At 34.3% G+C, this 17,521-nt stretch overlaps 1 protein-coding gene across 1 annotated transcript; it reads right to left on the bottom strand.

Annotated features, from left to right (window-relative positions):
• Positions 1-5,075: 5,075 nt before the first annotated feature.
• LOC144704106 (germin-like protein subfamily 3 member 3) lies at positions 5,076-5,945 on the bottom strand. The gene has a single exon (XM_078576347.1). The coding sequence runs from the start codon at positions 5,909-5,911 to the stop codon at positions 5,279-5,281; it is 633 nt and encodes a 210-aa protein (XP_078432473.1). The 5' UTR covers positions 5,912-5,945; the 3' UTR covers positions 5,076-5,278.
• Between the last annotated feature and the right edge of the window lie 11,576 nt (positions 5,946-17,521).

The following is a 17,521-nucleotide window of genomic DNA, read 5'->3' as shown; positions in this document are numbered from 1 at the left end:
CATTCATTTGATAAATAAGCAAAAGAGATAAAAGGAAAAAGGGGGATGAAAGAAAAGGTGGGAGCCAGCTTGTTGAGACGTGGGCCATAATAAAGTCACTAGGCCTTTAGGGATGAAAACCCACTAGGTGAACAAGTAGAACCCAAAGACAAATTTTGGGGTTCAGAGCTAGAATCAAATTAGTCCCCCACTCAAATAGGTTAGTGGATCACACACACAAGTTTACTAAGACATCACATGTACAGATGTACCATGTGCCAAGCAGATGGATTTTGTGTATATCGTAGACTGTAACTGTTTATGTGAGTATTTTGTGATATAAAACTAACTGAGTCTTATTTAGATTATTTGGTGCATGATATGCTACCAGAGCAAGTCTCACCAACTACTGATTGCACCACAATAGCAACTCATCCGCAATGTTAGTTTCAAATAGTCCCTTGGAGAAAAGCAGAGTTGACCTAATTACTACAAGTGGGTATGTGAGTCAAGGAGACTAGATTATGGAGAGTCACTTGCACAAGAACTATAATGACCTTCATTTTCCAACATTGATGAAGCATGCTACCCTACATAGAGCAAGTCTTACCAACTACTTGATGCACCACAGTAACAACTCATCAGTAATGTTAGTTGCAAACAGGCCTTTGGAGAGAATCAAGTTGATGCTGATTTATCTAATTACTACAAGAGTGTATGTGGTTCAAGGAGATTGGATTATGCAGAAGAACTATAATGACCTTAGTTTTCCAATATTTATGAAATGTCTTTGCTAAGTGTTTGTTTTTCGTTAAAGTTTAATTTGATTTTTTTGGCATTGAAAACTGACTTATAAAAAACTCAACTGGGTGAAATGACACAAACTGGATCCGAAATTGGGAGAAAACCTCATCAGGAATCAAAGGATCTTATGGTTTAGACATTTTAAATAAACCCTTTTATCTAGGGAAAATTAAACCATACTTCTGTAATTTTGGTTAGTGCCTTATTTCTATGTTTAAAAATATAAAATTTGGTAGTTTCACTCATATGCTAGCAGAGAAATAATTTTCAGTTAATCTTTTTTTTCCTGATGAAAACCCTTAACTATGTGTATGTTCATCAAATTTTGACCTTTCATGGCATTATTTTGTTTTATAGAAATATTGATTTAGTTGATCTTAAATGAATAATGACCCATTCGAAAAATTAAATAGATAATAATTAAATATCACATAAATTAAGAAAACCATAATCTCATAATATTGAAACATAAGGTCCACACTAATCCATACCTAATACTGTGTTGAAAGTTTCTGACCAAGACCTATTAGAATCGAGAAGTACTAATATTCATATGAATACTCTTAATCTAAATATGAAGCATATAGTTACAGTAAAAAGTGTATAATTTATCATAAATATGAAGCTTTCAAAGAAATAGCCCCAAGTTAAAAAAAGAAGACAAAAAATGGAATAAAAAGAGAGTTCAAGGATAAAATGTTAGCGGCACTAGGGAAAAACCCATGGGAGGAATAAAACCAAGTCAAAGGGAAGATAAGATGACTGTATTTTGAATAGTCATTTCCAGAAATATAATATGAAGTGCATTTTTCTACGTCCTTTATATATTAAAGTAAGCCAATACCTTTTTGATATAAAAATAATCAGAAGCCTATGTGCACAGGTGGTTTCATATATTCCAAGCCATCATAAGAATAAAAATAGAAAGACCTTTAATTATTATTTTATCCCCAAGAGATCCTAAATCATTGTTGTATTGGCCATTTGATCTTTTAATTTCTATCTGCACTATTTATTTTTGGATTTATATGATTCATGATGACATGTATTTTCAAGTTATATTTTGATATATAAACTTCAAATTGATCCTATAGACATGATCTTAAATAAATCTAACTCCAGAATATAATAGTTATCCATTCCTCATTGTCTTTTTATTACCTAAATATATGGAAAAATATAAAGTCATTGTTAAAATAAATAAGGTTTCTGTGTGTGTATTAATAATCTTTTTTAAAAAAAATTATAGACTCCTTTTGAAAATTACATTACAAATATTATGCATAATCCGAATTAAATATCATTATTTGTTTCTTATCACGTTTTAAAATTAGTAAAATAGACTTTGGTATGATTTTATGATTTTAATGGATTTTACATGTTTTTACAGATTTTTCTGATTTCTACTTCGCTAATAAATTAATTTGAGAATTTAAAGAATATTTGTTTTGTATATTTTTTCATTAACGAATTTTCCCATATTTGTTCTAGAATTTGTTTATTTCAGATTCACTAAGAAATTGATTTTACGAGGTGGAAATAATAATTTTAGATTTATTAAAACCCATTTTACTTTTTTTTCTGGAATTAAGTCCGATCTTATGTGACATTTCACCACTCATCAGTGACTGATTTCATTAATGATTTTACCACCACTCAATTTCCGAAGGCCACATCGTCTTGACTTCACGGTTTTGGAGGTCCAAATGATCTAATGATTTGTCCTTTTTAAGTCTCATAGGGACATGTGCAAGAGAGAGAAAAAGAGGCTTATTACATGCACAAAAAGCAAGAGAGCCGGTGACAAATGGAGGAAACATAAGAACAGGAGAAATCAGATGGCCAGGATGCACAGATTTTGAAACCTTGATGTCCTGAGATCCAACAGTTGGATCGATCTGAACTTTTCAAGGCAGTCTTGTCTTGCTCTTTTTATTCATATGGCTGGATTGCTAAAACAAGGCCAAAAGGGGGAAAACCTTTGAAGTTTCCCCAAACCTAGTTGGCCAGGAAGGACAGAGCATGCTGTTGAAGTCAAATTTTTGTTGTGTTTCTCAGGTTAATATGGTGAGTTTCTTCTTCCCTTATTAATCTTCTTCTTGCTTGTTGCCAATACACTGAGGGTGGGTGATATATTCATGCTCTAAGATGAGTTTTTGATGGGAGATAATCACTGTGATTCGAGAGCGCATCTTAAAAATTTTATAAAATTTAGATGGTTGTTTCCTCTAGAATAAAATCTTCTCTTGGCAACTTGTCAGTTCCCTTTTTCTCCAAGTTTTGTTTGATTTCCCTTCCTTGTCTTGCCATGCTCAAGTGAGGATCAATGTCTAGAAGTAGTGAATATCTCTATCCTTCTATCTCTTTATCTAGGACTTGATTCTGCAAGCAGGATCAAGCCCTAATTCATTTGATCCACAACTAAGTTATATGAATCTTCAAGAGAAGATTCATATAACTTGGGTTTGCCTTTTTATCTCTCTTTCGCCCATTACCTCTCTTCCCCTTCATTCTTCTCTCTCACAACTAAAATTTATGTTTCAGATATAATTAATTTTAAAATAAAGTAAAAATTAACACTTATTCGAATGGCATAGTAACTGTGAAATATCATAAAATAATGATAGTATGCATTATAACCATGAAACTTAGGCATTAAATGTAGTGAAGGATGATACAAATGAATATACACATTGGATGTTATGATCTGTGACCCTTGTTCTTTTCCGTTCTCATCAAAATTCAATGTTTTTATCTTATTAGAAACTTAATATGGATAAATTTCTTCTTGAACTGAACTTGATTAATTTGAATATTGGAGGTTCATATAGAATATTATGTTGAAAATTGTATTTAAAATCAATCACTTATTGTGAATGCAATTCATAAATATTACTAAACACCAATGAATGGTCAAGATATAGTTAAAAAGTGTTTGGTAACTGAAATAGTCATGTTGTATAGAATATTTTACCGGAGCAGATAAATATCCACAAATTAATTAAAATTCTAAGCGAGTTACAGATTTAGGTTCCGGGTAAGGTTTTCGCTAATAGCTGAATCTTGGCTGAGACTATAATTCCATAACTCTCTTCATGTATCCTATTCCTATCTCTTTTATAGCTGAATTTCTCTTTGAACTTAGTAGAATACGGTGCACCTCTGGTGACGAGTAATTGATCCGAGCAAAATGAAAGCGATAAAAGAGGCATGCTAAGTTCCTAGGATGAGCACAGGTCACTGGACCCATGGTTTGCTTTTGCCTCCCGTTAGGGGCGACCTCTGGTCCCCTTTTCCATGTCCCCATGCACTCATGTCACATGATTTTTCTGTCTTTCTCTCTCTATCTCACTCCTATCTTAACCGTCTATTTCTAAGTCGCTCATTCCCTCTTCCACCTCTCTCATCTATCTCCCACTCTCGCCCTGTCTCATATGTAACATGCACCTATCTTTCTGTCTCTCATAGTGCTTCTGATTTATTCGTAAATTTCTCTAACCTCTGTCTCAACTATCTCTCTCTTCTCGCGTCTCTCATGTGTACCTCGCCTCTTTCTCTGGACTTCTAATCTATTCCTTTTTAAGTATTAATCCCTTTCCATTAATCTCATCACTCACGTCTACTCCCCGCTCTCTTCGTGCCCAGTCTATGTCTCTCATCTATCACTCAATCCGTGACGCCTTCACAGTCATCCACTCCCTATCGTCTTTCACATCTCTTCCTCTCAAGCGTTTCCATCACACATTTTCGGGTACACTGTTCTCTCCTCCCTCTCCCTCTCTCCCTCTCTCTCTCTCTCTGTCCCTCTCTCTCTCTCTGTCCTTCTCTCTTTCTCTCTCTCTCTCTCTGTCCCTCTCTCTTTCTCTCTCTCTCCCTCTCTCATTCTCTCTCTCTCTCTCTATCTCTCTCTCTGTCCCTCTCTCATTCTCCCTCTCTCTCTCTATCTCTCTCTCTGTCCCTCTCTCTGTCCCTCTCTCTTTCTCTCTCTCTGTCTCTGTCCCTCTCTCTTTCTCTCTATCTCCCTCTCTCATTCTCTCTCTCTCTCTATATCTCTCTCTCTGTCCCTCTCTCTGTCCCTCTCTCTTTTTCTCTCTCTCTGTCCCTCTCTCTTTCTCTCTCTCTTTCTGTCCCTCTCTCTCTCTCTCGCGCGCGCGCGTCCAGTCTCACGTTCTAAACGTCAACCTAGAATTATCAGTTCACAGTCTCGTTTCTCGCTACTTCCACATTTCACTACCTCTAAGCCCTTGTTTCAAATAGGAAATTTCTCTAAGAAATAACAGGCGCAGGGCAAGTCCAGAACAACAGCAATAAGACCACCTTATACAAAGTGAAACAACACAACGCCGAGGAATGGATTCTCTTCTTCCCCCGGCAACCCGAAAAGCAGAAACGCTTCTCTCGAGAGGAACTTACCCACACCCCATGAGCCCAGACCCACAGAAAGAGAACAGAATTAAAGAGAACAACATAGAGCAAGAGACAGAGAGATAGCCGATCAGTTGGTGCCACCGAGGACGGCCTTGAGCCTCTGCACTTCGGCGGGAGACAGGAAGGTGGTGCCGGAGACGAGCTTGGACGGGAAGCTGCTTCCGAACAGCGCAATGGAAGTGATCTGAAGACCCGGGTTAGAGCTGCTGAAGGTGACAATGGCGACCGCGGGCGTTCCTCCGCCGTTGATCTGGAAATGGAGCAATCCCTGGGGGAACACCATCGCGTCGCCCTTGTTCAATGTCTTGTAGTAAACGCTGTTTCCGGAGCTGATGAAGCCCGCCACGATACGTCCCTGAGTCACCACAAGAAGCTCGTTCCCGTTGGGGTGAACGTGGAGAGGGATGACTCCTCCAGCGGCTAAGTCCAACCGCGCCACGGAGATGCCGAGGCCGTTGACGGCGGGGTACTGCGCGTCGAACGCCGGCGTAACAGCGGCCTTGATGATGTTGGTCGTGTTGGCAGCCTTGCCCAAGCCGCTGAATACGAAGTCGTCCACCGTCAGCGCAGACTCCTTCTTGCACGGGTAGCCGGACGGCGTCTTCGCCGCGGCTAAGTCCGCCACGCAGAAGTCGACCACTCCGGCCATGGCCACCGGCGCTGCCAACAACACAAGGAAAAACGCCGCCAACGCCGCCATCTTCTTCTTCTCTTGCTTCTTGCGTACCTCGCTTGGGGTGGGAAGTGGGTTTTATAGGGCCGGATGGATAACGGAGCCCAGCCTGGACAGTCAAGCGATGGTCCACGTCTTCCTTGTCTTCCCTGCGATAAGACAAGCCCTGGCTTTCCCCTTTTCCCTCTTCAATTATGAAATACATGTGGGTCGGGGATTCGCTCGCTTGAATAATTATCTTTTTTTTTCCCTGTCGCTGGTGAATTGGCGAGCTGGGATGCGGCGACGCTTGTCTTTTAGGAGCATGTCACGGGTTCTCCTTGCATTCCAAAAATCGCAAAGTGGGTCCAGGAAATATTGGCTCTACGAGTAGGGAAGAGCCTGTCCAGAACGAGGAATACTATACAAAATAACAAATTTACGTATTGATCTAACTGAAAGACAACTAGCTCATTGGGGAAATAGAGGTACTGTGAGTACAGACGCTTGCTAAATTTATTCATGTATATTCATTGAGAGAACACACATAGGGGGTGCGAGGGAGAGAGAGAAGACAGAAGAAAGAGAAAGAGAAATAGAGAGTGAGAGAGAGATAGAAAGACTACAAGTCACTGTGCAGAGGGACCCATTGAGTGCAGAGGGTGAGCTGTGCTTTGATGGCGGAGAGAAGAGAGAGTAGCATTCCCTTGAGGTTAGGTTTGTGTGGTAACGTGAGTGGAGAAGAAGAACTGGTCCCGGAACGTCGCTGGGTGGAAGCACAAGAATTGGGCGACAAGCACGTCGACGCCACTGCCAGCGAGAAAGAATGGGCTCATCTTCCTTGACGGAGATTGCTATCCTCCATGAAAGGTACTCTTGTGGCCCGTGTTGCTCTTCTCCTGCCAAGAAGATGACCGTCAGTTTACCAGAAAACTGACGGTCTATTCTCTGACCACACAGACTCATAATCTCTTTCTATCTCTCTATCCTGAAATTATTCATTCTTTGTCCCTGCACAGTCAATTCTGAATGTAGCATGGACTTACTCCGTTTGCAGGTGTGAACATCGTCCTCTGCATGTCTGTCAATGTTTGTCAGTAGCAGCTGTTCGTATCTTCCAATCTCTACCTCATTTCTGCCCGAATCCTTTGCAGCCTGTCATTCTCCCTCTACATATCTTTAGATATTTATAAAACATTGTTGCCACTTGGCAGACAGCATATGCCATGACGCGGGGCACAAGGAACCCCAAGAAGGAATATACTAATTGTAAATATATAATAAATTATTAATCCTCAAGAACTTTGGCCAACGCAATCCAATGAAAACCTAAGGAGCACCTTTAACCCATAAGCTCGATGCTCCCGGAGTCTATTTCATAGTCAGTATCAGTAAAATTATTAGATTTCGTTATTTTTATATTGGGGGTCTGGAAGACCTTTCTCTATGAAAGATATAACTGTAGATAATGAACGTTTCGATAGTGGATTAACAATACGTTTTTCTCTCTTCAAGGTATGTGGCAAAAATTGGGATTGCCCTGCCCAATCATTCGATTTCCGCCATCTAATAACGCTTCATTACTTGCACGTTAACTCTCGCCGAATGAAGTGGTCTAAAATAGAAAAAAAATAACGAATCATTAGCCCCTTATCTAAAGATAAACTGTAGCAAGTGAGTTATCATGTAAGTTTCTGACTCTCATGCAGCCTAGCTAACGGTCATTAAAAATCGACATCTTCAGTGACGGTTACAAATTTATTTTTTTATTTGTAGATCCGTGCATGTTGAAAATGCATTGATGATAAAAATAAACACTGGGCAAACGTGGTGGCAACCTTTTTGAAGTGGCATTGTGACCTTAAAAATATGATTTGCGAACCTACACAACGTGAGCTATGAGAACTGCATGATGGAAATTTATTTGTCCGTGTTGTGATTTTTTTTGCAACCATCATTTTCAAGTTTTACTCAATCACTTTCTGCACTCAACTCTATGAGGGATCATCTTACATATTTATTTTTATGCACCTTACCAGAGGCTATGTTTGACGTCATATTGATGGGAGGCCGAAAGAGTTTATTATACTGCTTTGGTCGAAGATGCTGCTTCAAAAAATACTAAATTATAGCTCTTTTAAGCATTGATATCAACTTAATGCAGCTACTTCATTATCATATGGTAGATGATTTGATGATAACGAATCCATTAGACAACACATACTCTTCATCCAGGAACAAATATCTCTCATTGAAATGCGACATTTTTGCTCCAATGTTTATCACTACATTCAAAGACATCAAATTGAAGCATGACACTATTGTCGACATTGTCTGATTGGTAAATGTTTTCAGGTCCACAAAAATTTCATGCCCTTATTTAAAAAGAACTAACAAATAATGATGTAGCTATTTAGATGATAAAGCAAGATAAAAAATACACAGTAAATGAACTGTTTTTAGGAGGAAAGGCCGGGGTCTAGGCATTAAATAGCTTGTTAAAAATGATTTGTAGCTTTTCTATGTATCTAGGGGTTCTAACTAATAATTTCCTGAATTTAATTTTCCACTTATATTTCACTATGTTTCTATCTTTTTTAGGTAGAGTTTTTTTGTTATTTTCAATGTTATTAACTATGCTTCAGTCTTTATATCTACTGGTGATCGCTTAAGTCATGTGATTTATATTAGATCTAACAATCTCATGGAAAACCAATCAGATAACATCAAAGAAGCTCAATACAAAAATATTGATGGTGAAAACTCAATCCATGTGGATTGTCACCCATGCCAAGGTGGAACAAAAAAAAGTTAACTTTAGAGTTCTACACATAATATACCTGTAAATAGCCTCATACATAATTTAGAATATTGAGATAGAATCTTTGAAATCGAATGGCTTGGAAACTAGTGGCATATGCTTCAATCTCCATCTTAATGTTCTCATTCTTCAGTTATCATACACACATTTTTCTCAATTAAACTATTTCTACACTAAATATATCCAAATAATCACATTCACTTTTCACATCAAAATTAAATCTTCAATGATATATTATGGATTCATTAAGGAGTCTATTTTATGTGAGTCTAAATATTCTTATAATTTGGCTTATATATATTATGTGTTTAAATTTAATCCTTGGAAGGGAAATTTGAAACTAATGTTTAGCTATATTTTCTTACAATTTAGCTTATTTTTTGAGATAGTATCAAGAAATTCAAGTCTATCAGGTTCTTATGATGGAAATATATGTAGGTGGAAAGCCAATCACACATTCCACATTTTCTTCGATATTTATTCATATATTAATATGAGACAATCATCTATTATGTTCATATAATGTGCATGTGGTGCTTATAATGAAGTTCGTCACTACATGATATGACAAAGTGAATTATGATGAGAGCATAACACAAAGATTAACAGCATTTCAACATATGTTTTTACTATTCATATTCAATTGATACTCAAGAAGAACACCAAATTATTGGAATAGTTTAGGGCTTTCTAGTCCCAATCATATGATTATGGGCGATCATGTAGCCATTAGTGGTGGTTATTTAGGGGAAGAGATTATTAATACTATCCGTATGAGTCCCGAAATGGCATAATACCAAATTTTCAATCAGGTTGATTATGGTTGTGTTAGTTGTCCTTTGACCTAATATACAGAAGACATCTTCTGGATGGAAAGTTGTCTTTTGACTAAGATCTAAAAGTTCCTAATCGTAGGATTCAGAACCATCATGGATCGTAGCCCAAAAAATCCATGGAGATTATTTATTGGTCAAGGTGGAAGTCTTCAACCTGAGTATTAGAGGATACAACTAGAGGCAAGTGATGCAATGAAGTCCTTGGCCAAGGTAGTGGACTATTAGAGAAGAGTTTCATGATTTTCCGATACATCAGTACTAACTAGTAAAGCTGATTAGGGTTTGAAAGTTGACCATACCCAAAGCGCCAACGCATGAGCAATTGTATCTAAACAAGAACTAATAATAGAAAGATTCATTTTGAGAGTTGATGTACTCATTAATATATTCTAGAACAGAAGGTCTATGTAGGTTACCAAATCACAAGATGGCACCTCAGTCTATCAATTAGGTTAAGTCAATCATTTATTAATGAATTTATTTTTTGATATACTTAATAAATAAGGCTGGCGAATAAATAATACTTTGATGTTAGAATTATAACCTACATTGATATATTGGCGTAGAGGGTCAGACAGAAATGTTTTATTGAATGTGAAAACATATATTTTTATGAAAAATCCGTGTTAGTTATAATAAAGAAAGCCATTAAAAACAAATTCACACAGCCAATATTTCTTCAGGTGCTCATTCTACTTATCCCTTATCTACATGGCCCCTCCCTGTAAATATCATATTAGTATTGAAAGGCGGGGGAATCAATAGTCACACTCATATAGATGAAGAGGAGAAATTTTATTTCAATGATTGTGTGTATACATGCAGAGACTTCATGTTTGAACAGCTCAACATGAATCGCTTGAGAAACCAATAAATCATGGACCCAATATGTAAAAAATTGATTTGATCATTGGGTTCTCAATTATTTTCAAGGTCTGTTACAAGTTTTTTCTACCACTAGGAAATTGTCTCAAGATTACATTAATCATGGCGACATAGCATAATCTCATGTACTTAGTTATTTTTCTATAGATCACCTCCAGAATTTGACGCCTAATAGAAGAAGTGTAACAATTAGGATTAATCATTTAAATAACATCATAAAATTTTCTAACAGACTAAATGAAATCCCAAGGAGGTAAAAACATATAATGTAAATTATTTAATGGATTACTTGAATTCATATTCACAGTATTCCTTCAATTTTTTAACGTGGAATGATTCGATAAACATATGCTGATTTAAAATTTATTTAAATTACTTTGAAAATTATTTATACTATTATATTCTATAGCTGATTTAAAATTTATTTAAATTACCCTAAAATGATATTTTAAATTGCCTAAGAAAATTCAATTAATGGTTGCTTCAAAATTCAATTTGATCAGATAATATCCTTAGATATGATATTTTGAATACTTTTAAATACATTTTGACTGAAATAGCTAACATTGGCCACTCCTAGTTAGTGGATGATAAATCAGAATTTGGATTAAATAAGTCGTTTTAAGGATCTGATTCATACAATAATATAAATAAAATTTTCCTTACTTAGAATAGGATAAGTAACGGTCGAATCCACTTGGAGAAGGTAATAAGAGAATAAATTGCATTTCATATATATTTTAAAATAATTATTTTAGGTGATTCATATTTTTCCAGATTTTAATTATTTTCTAAATAGGAAAATCAATGAAATAAATGAAAAATAGTCAAAATTATTTCTAGTAAATGAAATGCATATTTATTTAGTTTTAGAAAAGTTCTAATAATAAAATTTGATATTTCGAAGGAGTTTTTGGAGAATCTTTAGGGTGAGAAATAAGATTTAATGTTGAAGAAAACCTTCGGCTGCAATTTGTGGTTGGCAGCGCTCTATTAGGCAAGTAGAAGGCTGAAAACTCTGTAACTTTTTATACATGAGGAATTTTTCCGTGCTGTTTGATGCATTGGAAAGCTTGAAGTCTAGGCTAGAAAATGGAATTTTAGAAAAAGGGTAAGAAAATTCAAATCAAACATTATGGAGATCACATGAACCTTGTTGTCACTTCCGCCCAGGTGCAAGTGGTGCTCTGAATCCAAGAATCTTGATTACCCTTGAACTCTCTCTCCAACACTCTTGTTGAAAAAGAATGGATCAAATAAATATGATGCAAAAGGCCTCCAAAAACAAATTGGGAGTAGAAATCCAAGATGAGATACAAAGAGAGTGGAGAAGAGAATAAATAGAAGTGGCCTAACTCTCCCAGACATTAGATTTAATTCCAAGGGATTTGAGGGCTGGGATTTCTTGATTTTTAGCCTGGACCCACATGCCCTCCTCAGATTGAAAATAGAGCTTTCAAATTCAAATTGTGGGTTAGTACCAAAGTTCTTGGCTTTAGTTGACTCGGTGTTTAAGGAGGTTTGAATGGGCTTCTAGAATCGATTTCTTGTATATTGGGCCTCCTCTTATTATCTATTAGATTTCTACTTTCCTCCCATTTGTATCTCAAATTTACCATTGTATTTACCTATGTCCTGATTATCAAATAAAACTCCAAGAAGATGTGATAAATCCACTTGACTCTAAAGAGTCAAGGTGGATTAGTCTCAAAAATCAATAAAATATATAAAATAGAACTTAGGAAAATAAATCATAAATTTCTCATTTTATCCTTAAATGACAAATAATACCATAGAAAATATAAAAATATGTGGTAAAAAATAAGTATATAAGCACAATACACGGATCTAGTTTGGCATTATCAGTGGAAAATGTTCAAACCTCCAAAAGATAAATTTTCATGTGGGAGAACTACTACACCAGCTATATTATATCAAACCCAGATTGGAGCCCTCTCACACAAGAACCAACCCCAAAATTCGCACATAAGTCATAAAAGAGCCACAAGTCAAGCCATTATTCAAATATTTTAATTTATTTTTAAAATTTAAAGATTAAGCTTTAATGGTATTTCAGTAAAATGCTTTAATATGTGATTTGATGAATATTTAAAGTAACATAAGCCTTAATAGAGATTGTGATAAAGAACTACAATCCTCAGACAACAAGTTGATTGGTTGTAAGTCAAGAACAAATAGCATCGTTCTATGTATTAACAGGCTACTTAGTTTCATCATATGGTTGAAGAAGTCAAATGACTGATTTCAAACTTGATTTTTTATGACATGAAGCTAACCATATCCTCTAGAACTTTTCATATTTGTGTGGATATGACCTTATTTCATTTGTTTAATGACTTTATCAAATTCCTCATCACTAGCTTCAGGTCTTCGAGGTTGAATTTATTGATGATTTAATTTTAATTAAATAATAAAAGATATTACAATCCAAATGTAATATATTGAGTAAAATAATGTAGTAAACCTAACTGAAATTTCCATATTTTTAAAAGGTGAGGTTGTTGGCATAACAGCTAGTTTTTACGTTTCACACTTGAGAGGTGATTTTAACTTATGGAAAAATAGTGAATATTAAAAATTGAAATGAAGAGTATTACTCTTTCATATTGTGTAATTATAATCAATACAAATAACAGTTGGGATCTAGATAAATTTCCATTAAACCATTTGGATTTCTAAGTCCATATATACAGTTTTGAGTCCTAATTACAAATTCCCCTTTTCCTTGCTCTCTGAAAATTAAAGCCCAAAAGCTAGAGAGATATTTCACTCTCTGAAGAAATTTTCAAGCACTTTTCAACATTCATTCAAGAGGAAATTTTTGCAAACCTCAATCTGAGTCTGAAGGATTTAGAATAGCGTTTTTGGTGCAAGGTAATTCATGATTCAAAGGCAAAAAAGTTGGCCTCCAACTCTCTCACGTCCTCGACCTTTGTGATGAGTTTGATATCTTTAATGTACGTTTTGGGTTGATTTCGAGATGGTGTTCAATTTTAAGAGAAATAATAAAAATCCATACAATATGGAATCACGTCTTTTTTTATTGTGTTTTGAAGAGCTACAGGGGTTTGAACTTGGACATAAAGGAATTGGGTACTTGACTAACAACTTGGAAATATTGACCTCTGGAAGTCGATTTAATTTGATATTGAATATTTTCTGATAAAAAAGTTGTTGCTAATTGTGTTAAAAGTCCTTACAAGTTGGAATTATGTCATTTAGTGTACGAATCAAGAAGATTTTTTATTTTTAAGCAGCAAAGATCAAAGATAAATCAATAAAGTTCATCCAACGAGAAATGTGGAGGAGTAGAGGACTAGGGGAAAGCGTGACCACAAACAAGGAATACTCCTATTGAAATGTATGAAATTCTGGCTTGTCTTGAATACTACTTAATGATACTGATTATATACCCAGTTTTGTTTAGGAGAAGTAATTATTGTTCAGAAATATATTGGTATGGTTAGATATTTGTGGTTAGTCAGGTTAACACTTTGGGGCGATAAGAAGGGGGAAAAACTAGAGAAAGCTTCAAGGGCCAAGTTGAAGTAGGTCAAACAGAATCGCTCCAAGGAAGACTTTGACGGTTGACGATGAAAGAGGTTCCTAACTTTTTATCTGTTTGGTATTCTTTTTCAGCCCTATTTCCACGTGATTTTCTTGGGAGCATTCATACAAACATGTTTAGGGCATATCATCACCTCAGGAAAGATACCCCTTATCATCATTAAGGTTTAGTCCAAGATGTCTAAAAAAGTAATTGTGTCTCCCATTTTCCATACCTCATTTCCTAATTAGAAAAATCCTAGGTTCCTTTGAATATAAAAATAATAATACAGCTTGAAAACCTAGTTCACCATTGTTGAAGGTTATTCCTTAGCCACTTAAACTAAGAGGAGTTATATTGACTTATATATTTACTTTACTCAAATTTACTCACATATATAACACAATGTATATTTGAATATTACAAAGATAAAATCACATAAGAGATACCTCATATTGTCTTTTTAGGTCTAAATTCATTGTTTCAGGTCTAAATCATCATGATTTTTATAAAACTCAAACATGATGATGCACAGAAATGGAGGACACTCCAAATTTTGGTTGATTTCCTTCTCATATGTTTTAGAAGTCTCCATATTTAGTTTTTAAAATTTATGAGCTTAAATTATAAACCAGCCCAAAGAATTAGAAGTCTCTCCAACAATTAGTACACTCCAACTGAAACTCCTCTGTGACATATAAAGGAATGAAATAAATGACAAAAAATATTTAAATGAGAAAGGATATATTTGATTTTATATAAAGAAGATAGTGTTTGAAGGTAGTGGAGATCTTTTGGATGTATTGCCACAACAGTTTTGGCCAATGAAATGGAGGAAGCTTGATTTTCGAAAACTATGGACTGGAGACGTGATTCAAAACCAATCAAGCATAAAATTTTCAATTATTTGCCCTCAAAAATAAATTTAAGCAGTTATATAAAAAGGATAGGATGAACTATGCAATACTACTAGTAATACTTTATTACATCATTTTAATAACATTAATAATAAGATAAATATGGCTCACTAAATTTTGAATTAATTTTTTCTGTTAGATCACTGATTATGGTTATCTTATTATACCGACAATCCAATAAAAATATAACCATAAATTTCAAGATTCGGTAATTTTAAAATGTTGAAAGTTTATAAAATCGATAAGATTTTACTCTTTTACCTTAAATTTGTCATTTCATTAGATAAAAGTTCATATAATTCATTTGATCTTGATTTAACACAATAACTTTCAGCAAAACATCTCAGAATCATTGATTTTGGCAGTAATTTTTATTAAATTTTTTATGTAAGGAAACAATAATTTTCTAAGCTAGAAGTTTTGAAGTTCATTTTTTCTCATTTATCCCTTAAATTTTATGTGAATCTAACTAGCCACAATTTTATATATACTTTAATGTATCTTTTAAAACACATTTTTTTATTAATTTTCCTTTAACTTGTATTTTCTTCCATATTGGAGTAGATATATTTAAAAAGAAAGGTCTTGATATTTGATAAGCCTAAAAAATAATGTGTAAATACGTCGTTGATTGTGTTTTTAGAATTATGCAATAAAATTTATAAAATACCCTTAATCACTAAATACAGTGTATAGAGCAAGCAAGGGGTCGAACCACAGGGAGGCAGCAAGCAAGAATTTTTATCCAATTTTTAATAGATTAATTCAAGAATGAATCAATTTTGCAAAAAATGAAGCTTAATTATACTTAATGATGTTTTTAATTAATCAAAATTAAGTAAAACCTTAATTTTGATTTTAAATATTTTTTGTCAAAAAGCTCAATATTGGATAATTTTAATTATAAGATCAAATTAATTCGGATTATTAATTTCCCAAATATTATGAAATTTTAAGACAATTTTTATGAATTAAAATTGGGAATTTAATAATCAAGAAAGGGGTTTTGAAATTGGACTTCAAGATGGACAAATTTTTGGATGAAATTTTATATTTAGGTTTTTTATATATTGAATTAAATTTCCAAAAAATCAATTTTAAAATCTAGAGAGATAAAATAGACGAATTAACCTAGAGAGAGAAAGTGAAAATTTTGGGGAATAGGTGAAATCTAACTTTAATTTAAAATTCTAAAAATGTATAATTTTTCCAAATCTATTTAAAACTAAAGATTAAAAAGAAGATCTTGAATCAGACTCAAATTTAAATGCTAATTTCATTCAAAACAACTTCTAGGGCATGTACATTTCGCCCATGTCAAGGCATTTTAGAATCTCTCAAGAAGAAGTTCAAAATACAAATTAGAAACAACATTGAATGAAGAATCAAGATCTATCAACTTCCCAAGCAAGTCTTGTGTCCTTCCTGGCCAAATCCTTGGGGAGAGCTTCAAAAAGTAAATTTCGCCTTTTTCCAGTCCTCTATTTAAAGATCCAACCGAATGGATCATAGAGGGGTAAAAGACAAACATGCCCTCAAAATTTTAGCTCAATCGGACCGCTCGATCTCAAGATATCGTAGTTTTTATTGAGTATTACTCCTAGCCGTTAAATTAATTTATCTCTCCTCCAAGAAGCTAGGAAATGGCATTTTCTGAATGGTTGCCACATTTTTTTCTCATTTTCCCCCTTCTCAGATCGCATTCTAACACGTTGTTGTGTGCGTCTGCAGCGCGCAATCATTGGAAAATTATGTCTTCATTTAAATGGCTAGCACGGCACCACACCACCTTGTATAAATTAAAAAAGACAAAATAAAAAATCACTTTTGTTAGCATTTATAACCCGTTGAGTTGATTTCCGCGTGCATTTAATGCACGCAGAAAATTGACTGCGGCTTTCATTATTAAAAATGCGACGTCTTATATATATATATAATATTTAATGCACGTGTGTCGGTTTCCATGTGCAATCAATGCATGCGGCTAACAGACTGCATGCACGAGGAAAGACGTCATAAATGCACGCAGAGATTGATTCTCCACGTGCATATATTGCACGAAAGCTTAAATGCAACATAAAATAAAAAATGTACCTTTTCTCGCCAACCGTGCCGCTTTTGAGCTAATGATTTGCTCATTATGGCATTGCGATTTGCGATGCCATAATGAGCCAATAATGCTCTTTCTCTCTTAATATTATCTTAATAATATGCATCCACTTATTCACCCGAATTACGGGTGAATGACGTGGATGCCACTTGATATATATATATATATATATATATATATATATATATATATATATATATATATATATACTAAAAAATGCTTTCTAAAATGCCAAATAAATAATATATGTATTCTTTAAATTTGTAAAAATATTTCTTGGCTAAATATTAGTCAGAAAATTATATAAAAATATGGAAAATTTCCAGAAAAATTAGGAAATCCCTTACCAACCTTTAGCCAAGTATTTAAGGCCCTGTAAAAAATATTTCTTCAATGAAATGAGGTTAAATACCATGTAAAAAAAATAAAAAATTAGAAACAATAATAAAATCAATGTGCAAGTCATTTATCTTCATTTATATATGATAACATGCAAATATGGTCATTAAAACACATAAATA

Source organism: Wolffia australiana, chromosome 6 (genome assembly GCF_029677425.1).
Source record: "Wolffia australiana isolate 7733 chromosome 6, ASM2967742v1".
Taxonomy (NCBI): Eukaryota; Viridiplantae; Streptophyta; class Magnoliopsida; order Alismatales; family Araceae; genus Wolffia; species Wolffia australiana.
Note: the sequence above shows the minus strand (reverse complement) of the source record. Positions and strands in the feature narration are given on the sequence as shown.